Below are 7,864 nucleotides of genomic sequence, written 5' to 3'. Positions count from 1 at the left end.
AATAAAACAACAAAAACATTCTTAAAGGACTATAATAGAATCTAGAGTTCCAACACCATTATATTTGCAGAAGTCAGGATATAATAAAAAAATTACTTGATATATTAAGAACCAGGAACACGTGACCTATTCTCTAGAGAAAAGTCAGAAACAAAACCAACTCAAAGATGGAACAGATGTTGGAATTAGCAGATAAAGATTTCTAAGCTGTTATTACACTCAAGGATGGAAAGAAAAATAATACTTGCAATTAATGAGAAGTAGAGAAATTTCAGTCAGTAAGAGTAAAGAAACTATTGAAAATTTTAGGACTTCCCTGGTGGTCCTAGTGGTTAAGAATCCGCCTGCCAATACAGGGGACACCAGTTTGATCCCTGGTTCGGGAAGATTCCACATGCTACAGGGCAACTAAGCCAGTGCACCACTACTGTAGCCTGCATGCCTAGAGCCTGTGCTCTACAACAAGAGAAGCCACTGCAATGAGAAGCCTGTGCACCACAGTGAAGAGCAGCCCCCACTCACCACAGCTAGAGAAGTCCACGGACAGCAACCAAGACCTAGCACAGCCAAAAATAAATAAATTTAAAAATAAAAATAATAGTAAATTTGAAGGAAAGATAAAAAAGTTTAATGAAAGAGAATCTGTTGAAAATTTTAGAACTGAGAATTCCCTGGTGGTTCATGGTTAGGACTCTGTGCTCTTACTGCTAAGGGCCCAGGTTTGATCCCTGGCTAAGGAACTAAGATTCTGCATGACCTGTGGCATAGCCAAAAAGAGAGAAAACTTTAGAACTGGAAAATACGATATCTGAATTTAAAACTTCACTAGATGCACTTAACATGGAAATGGAGATGACAAAGGCAGAACCACTAAGGTTGGAGGTATATCAACAGATACTATCCAATATGTAGAAAAGAGAAAATATCCAAATAAAATATTGACAAGACCTCCTGCTTATATAAAGATTATAACACTATAAGAATACAAAAAGAAAGAACATGAATATCCTAACTACCAAAGGACAACCAATAACTATGATAAACTAATGAAACTGTTTTTGAAAGAAAAACTGCCTTCACTGAGCTTGTCATCTATTATCTAGAATATGAAGAAATAATTCTTTCCCAGATGACAGCAAAAAATGAAAACAAAAAACATACCAGAGATATGAATAACTAAGGATGAATAGGTGATAAATTTTATTCCTGAGGACTTCTAAAGCTGACACAGGGTTTCATGGCAAGAGCAGAAAAGATTTCCTCTGTTTGGTCACAAGTAATATGGCTTTCATGAGATAAATATTTGCAGTCTGCTGCATATTTCATTTATGTAACCAACTTTTAAAAGTCATATATAATTAAAACAAAACTTTACTCTCTTTTCGTGCCTAGCGCAGCCATGGCTCGGGGTCCCAAGAAGCACCTGAAACGCGTAGCAGCTCCAAAACATTGGATGCTGGATAAACTGACTGGTGTGTTTGCCCCTCGTCCATCTACCGGCCCCCACAAGCTAAGGGAGTGTCTCCCCCTAATCATTTTCCTAAGGAATAGACTTAAGTATGCCCTAACTGGAGATGAAGTAAAGAAGATTTGCATGCAGCGTTTCATTAAGATCGATGGCAAAGTCCGCACAGATATAACCTACCCTGCTGGTTTTATGGATGTCATCAGCATTGATAAGACTGGAGAGAATTTTCGTTTGATCTATGACACCAAAGGTCGCTTTGCTGTTCATCGTATTACACCTGAGGAGGCCAAGTATAAATTGTGCAAAGTAAGAAAGATATTTGTGGGAACAAAAGGAATCCCTCATCTGGTAACCCATGATGCTCGTACCATCCGTTACCCTGATCCCCTCATCAAGGTGAATGATACCATTCAGATTGACTTGGAGACTGGCAAGATTACTGATTTCATCAAATTTGACACTGGTAACCTGTGCATGGTGACTGGAGGTGCTAACCTGGGAAGAATTGGTGTGATTACAAACCGGGAGAGGCATCCAGGTTCTTTTGATGTAGTTCATGTGAAAGATGCGAACGGCAACAGCTTTGCCACACGGCTCTCAAACATTTTCGTTACTGGCAAAGGCAACAAACCGTGGATCTCTCTTCCCCGTGGAAAGGGTATTTGCCTTACCATTGCTGAGGAGAGAGATAAGAGATTGGCAGCCAAACAGAGCAGTGGATAAAATGATCTCTATGTGGTGTGATTGGAAAAGTCTTTGTAATTAAAGATAATACCAAGTGGAAAAAAAAAAAAACTTTACAGATAAATAAAAATTTTAAACAGGTTTAAAAAAGGATCTCCTGGAGACACTAAATTAAAAGATAATATATACTGATACACTTCTCTTCGAAAAGGTCTTGGAGGACCAGATTATAAAGAATTTTGCTCAAACAGTCATTAAAAACTAACAAATATATACAAGAGGAAAACTATCAAAACTCTGAAGAGAGATATCAAAGCAGAACAAAATAAACAGTGATTCCATGTTCATGGATAAGAAGACTTAATACTGTCAAGATGTCAGTTCATCCTAAATGAATCAATAGATTCAATACAATCCTAATCAAAATTCTAACAAGTCATTTTGTGGATATGGAAAGACAAAAGACCCAGCATAGACAATACAATATTAAAGGAGAAGAACAAAGTTGGAGGATTGATACTACTTGACTCCAAAGCTACTACAAAGCTACAGTAATCAAGACAATGTGGTATTAGTGAAAGAACAATCAATCAACGGAACAGAACAGTGAGCCTAGAAACAGACCTCCATGAAAATAATCGACTCATATTTGTCAAAGGAGCAAAAGCAATACAATGGAGCAAAAAGAGTCTCTCAAAAAATGGTGATGGAACAAATGGACATACATATGCAAAAAATATAAATCTAGACCTTACACTCTTCACTCAATATAACTCAAAATGGATCACAGACCTAAATGTAAAACACAAAACTATAAAACTGGAAGACAACATGGGAGAAAATCCTGGTATGGTATTTGTCCTTTAAAATCCTGGGTATGGTAATGTCCTTTAAAATAGAACAACAAAGACATGATCCATGAAAGAAATGATTGATAAGGTGGACTTCATTAAAATTAAAAACTCTGCTCCAAGAAAGACAATACAAAGAGAATGAGAAAATGAGTTGCATACTGGGAGAAAATATTTGCAAAAGAGACATTTAAAAGGGACTGTTATCTAAAATATATATAATTAATTCATAAATACAACTATAAGAAAACAAAAACTCAATTAAAAAATGGACCAAAGCCCTTAACAGACCCCTCAGCAAAGAGATATACAGATGGCAAGTAAGCACAAGAACATATGTCCCACATCATATGTTATCAGGGAACTGTGAATTAAAACAATGAGATATTAATAATGTCACATATTAGAATGACCAAAATCCAAGACACTGACAACATCAAATGCTGACAAGGATATGGAACAATAGGACTCTCATTCACTGTTAAAACAAATGCAAAATAATACAGAAACTTGGAAAGACAGTGTGGCTATTTCTTACAAAACTAAACTTACTCTTTACACAAACCAGCAATCACATTCTTTGGTATTTACCCAAAGGAGTTGAAAAGGTAATGTCCACACAAAAATCTATACATGGATGTTTACAGTATCTTTATTCATAACTGCCAAAATATGGAAGAAACCAAGATGTCCTTCAGAAGGCGAACAGATGAATAAACTGTAACACATTCAAACAACAAAATATTATTCAGCACTAAAATGAAATAAGCTATGAAACCATGAAAAACAAGAAGGAACCTCAAATGGATATTAGTAAATAAAAGAAACTGATCTGAGATGGCTACATACTGTATATTCCAACTATATAACACTTGAGAAAAAGCAAAGCTATGGAAACAATAAAATATCAGTGGCTGCTGTGAAGAGTAGGGGCAAAGATGCACAGTCAGAACATAGAGGATTTTTAGGACAGTGAAATTCTCTGTATTAGATTATAATAATGGATATAGGTCATGAGACATTTGTCCAAACCTATAAAGTACAACATCAAGACTGGATCCTTCACCCATAGGTAAACTAAGGAATTTGGGGGGATTATGATATGTCCATCAATATAGGTTAATCCTTAATGAAAATGTACAATTCTGGTGAGTGATGTTGATAATGAGGGAGGCTATGTATGTGTCAGGGCAAGGGGTATATAGGGAATCATTGTACCCTCTCAATTTTATTGTAAACTTAAAACTACTCTAAAAAAATTAAATCTTTTTAAAAAAAGGACAATCTGCTATCATCTTTTCCCTTAAATGTCCCCCAAATAATGACAGCAAGGCAAATCCAAGGAGGGAACAGAGGGAAATGTGCTCAGCACCAAATGAGAACTTACTTTGGGTTTTGCAATCTCCTTGATCTTCCTGATTTCCTCGTCAGACATGACATCGTAGAACCTGACAATGTGTGGCTGTCCCATTCATCCTCCTCTTTGAAGGGGGCGATGACCAGCTGGGGCATCCTGTTGCCATAATGTAACCTACAGAAAAGCCTCTTTTGCCTCTGTGGTGTCTGGGAAGCACAGAGCAACAAGTCTATGTTCCAGGCTCCTCAGTCTGCCAGGCAGCAGCCTCACTCCTTAGGCCCATCTCCTCCCTCTTCCCTCAGAAAGGAAAAAAAGCATAATGAAACACAAATCATTCAATATCTTCTCTGTCAGGAATATCCTTACTCATATTTACAAGCCCTTAGAGGGAAGTCACTCTTATACTGGACTTAAAAAACAGTGACAATTCACCTTAAACGGGTTTGGAAAAAAAAGAGTCTTTTTCTTCTATCCAACTTCCCATAATGTCCAGGGGTGATCAGCTCAATTCTGAGATTGAACCCTTTAATGGTCTGTTCTCTGTGGCCTTCCTACTCATGCTATGACCCATGGACCAGCATCAGTTGGGAGATGGTTAGAAATACAGAATCTCACGTTCTAACTCAGTATTACTGAATTAGAATCTGCATTTTAACAACATCCCAGGTGATTCCTACGCACCTTAGATTTTGAGACACTAACAAAGTCCAAGATCTACCCATGATCCTCCTGGCCCTCCATGAGCCTGCCTATATTAAAATTCTGAATATTATAGCTTCTTTTCTCAAATATTATGCTCTACTAATATAAAAAATGTTTGCTATTTCCAAAACATAGGATACTTTTTCTCACTGTACACTTGTTCATGGTATAGTCTCAGCCTAAAACTTCTTTTATTACATTGTTCACCTGGTAATCTAGTTTAGGAGTCCTTTACCTGTGAACCTTACCACTTTTTGTCCTAGAGTTAATAACCTTTTGTTGTATGTTGCTACCAAATCTTGCACATACCACTACTGTACTAAAACTACTTATTTATATTTTAAATTTTCCTTTAATACACTACATATTTCTATAACAGGGCCATATATTATTCATTTTTGCTTAATTTCTTCCACATGCATGTAATAAAAAATAATATTCATAATAGTCTTAATGCCTAACATCTAATTAGCCATCAATTAAAATAAGTGTTTGATATAATTATAAGACTGAAAAAGACCCAGTGGTGCACTCAAGGGGCAGGTTCAAGAACTAAAATATCTTCCCAACTAAATCTGGCCTTCCAAAGTTGAAAGTCCCCAGTATTTATACGGCCAGATGATCTAAAGGTCTCCAAGTACCCTAAGCACCCCTTATAACCCCAATGACTCCCTTTCCCATCTTACGAGTTTGATACCCTCTCCGCGGCAGAGGCTTTCTTAGCTCTAGAGGGTTTGCTTATAATCAAGAGTATCCTGAGGAGAACTGTTCAGTGTCTCCTGTTTAGTCTCTGATTCTTCATTCCCAAGGTTTCCTACCCTTTCTTCCTCCAACAACTTCACAAAGTATGGCAGATTCAACTGGGCTTGTTTATGAGAGGAGTCTGGACAAAGGAAAGCAAATAGTTAATAATCAGGGAGATCATTTGGAGAAGCTCTGCAATTCTTCTACTTCAAACGACGCTGATAAACCAGTATGGAATTTGAACACTGTCCAGAATTAGAATAAAGAGAGAAATAAAAACTGGTATGGAGAAAATCCACCCCCACTATGCCTTACTCACCAGTTCCAAGGGACCTAGTACAGAAAGGCAACCAGCAGTCCTGCCTCACATTCACAACTCAAGTTTTATGCTGCGCACATCTGCTTCCTAGTGCATTTTCATTACAAGGTTATATATCATGTGCTGTTTTATATATATATATATATATATATATATATATATATATATATATATACAGTTAGAATGTAGACTAGAGTTCCAGATAACTTCCACAAGCATCATCATCTCATGGGCCCTCACAATATCCAAGAAAGAAGGATTTTGGTCCCCATTCCTCAGGTAAGAATACCAAGACACAGAATAAACAAGGAACCTGGGTCAAGATCATATAGAAAAAAATAAGCACATCAGAACTAGAACCCAGATGTCTAACTCTGTGGCTCTTACCAAAAATACTCAAAAAAAAACTTACAAGGCTTATCTCACATAACAGTCATGAAGGACACTCCCATGTTAGACAGTCAATGTAAGAGTTCTGGCAATAATGTCAACAAAAGAAAGATTTTACGAACCTGAGTCAGGGCAGCACAGTCTAGAGTGTGAAATCTTATCAAGCTTATTAATATAAACCAGGTGTGGTATGATTATATAAATGCCCTTTTCAAAAGAAAACAAATTACAGTCAAATTAGATATAGCCCTTTGGTCATCCTAGAGTAATTATGAATCCAGAATTGAAATATTTTTCACTAAGCTCTTACAGTGCTGTGATCAGTTATCGTGTTATTTTCTACAATCTATTGACGTTATCTGTTAACATGTCTAATCTCCCACTACCATCCCCAAACTACCTTAAGATATTCTGGGAATAGACCACACATAAGTCTTTTGCCCAGTACAGCATGTAGCATATAACAGACCTCTGTAAGTTTGCTGAATTTAGTAACAGTAAAATGACTCTGCAATATCCCCATCTGTTTGTAGTCTTTATGCCAAGACATCTCCCTGAAACAAAGGGAATATACCACCTGTCAAGGAGCTCTTTCCACTTTTTGGCAATTATCTTGAGTTTTTCTTCAAACAGAACCCAAGAGTATCTGGCTGCATATTCTTCTCATATGATCTAGGGCTAACTCTAAGGGCCACAGAGAACAAAAATAATCAATTCCTCTAATTCTTCAGTTAATCTTTTCTTCCTCCAGTAATTCCAATTATTTGTTAAGATTCTGACACTAATTCTAATTTGTGAATTGTCCGACATGACCAAGCAATTCTCTGACAGCTGCTGGGTGTTCTACTATTTAACTCAATTCTGGCACTATCCATCTAAAGACAGGGTCAGATCCCATAGGCTAAGGGTTCAGTCCCACAACACGGTCTCCTACCCCTACCTCTACTTCAGTGGCCAACTGCTGTTCAATTGCTGAGTCATGTCTGATTCTTTGCAACCCCATCGACAGTAGCATTTCAAGCTTCCCTGTCCTTCACTATCTCCTAGAGTTTGCTCAAACTCATGTCCATTGAGTCGGTGATGCCATCCAACAATCTCATCCTCTGTTGCCCCCTTCTCCTCCTGCCCTTAATCATTTCCCAACATCAGTGTCTTTTCCAATGAGTCGGCTCTTCACATCAGGTGGCCAAAGTATTGGAGTTTCAGTTTTAGCATCAGTCCTTCCAATGAATATTCAAGGTTGATTTCCTTTAGGATTGACTGGTTTGAACCTCTTGCAGTCCAAGGAACTCTCCAAAGTCTTCTCCAGCACCACAATTCAAAAGCATCAATTCTTTGGCACTCAGCCC

The 7,864-nt window shown here is 37.4% G+C and overlaps 1 protein-coding gene and 1 long non-coding RNA gene across 2 annotated transcripts; one reads left to right on the top strand and one right to left on the bottom strand.

Annotated features, from left to right (window-relative positions):
- Positions 1-1,374: 1,374 nt before the first annotated feature.
- Positions 1,375-2,206, top strand: LOC133250959 (small ribosomal subunit protein eS4, X isoform-like). Its single transcript, XM_061422853.1, has one exon. The coding sequence runs from the start codon at positions 1,400-1,402 to the stop codon at positions 2,189-2,191; it is 792 nt and encodes a 263-aa protein (XP_061278837.1). The 5' UTR covers positions 1,375-1,399; the 3' UTR covers positions 2,192-2,206.
- A 1,426-nt stretch (positions 2,207-3,632) lies between these two features.
- On the bottom strand, positions 3,633-6,227 carry LOC133250961 (uncharacterized). The gene is made up of 3 exons (XR_009737462.1): positions 5,749-6,227; positions 4,391-4,566; positions 3,633-3,721 (listed from the first exon to the last, which is right to left on the bottom strand). It is a non-coding gene; the product is annotated as an uncharacterized LOC133250961 (long non-coding RNA).
- Between the last annotated feature and the right edge of the window lie 1,637 nt (positions 6,228-7,864).

Source organism: Bos javanicus, chromosome 7 (assembly GCF_032452875.1).
Source record: "Bos javanicus breed banteng chromosome 7, ARS-OSU_banteng_1.0, whole genome shotgun sequence".
NCBI classification, from domain to species: Eukaryota; Metazoa; Chordata; class Mammalia; order Artiodactyla; family Bovidae; genus Bos; species Bos javanicus.
This window is presented reverse-complemented; position numbering and strand designations above follow the sequence as displayed.

Bases quoted from the DNA above. Each gene is read 5' to 3' on its own strand.
- LOC133250959 (XM_061422853.1), top strand. From the start codon at position 1,400: ATGGCTCGGGGTCCCAAGAAGCACCTGAAACGCGTAGCAGCTCCAAAA.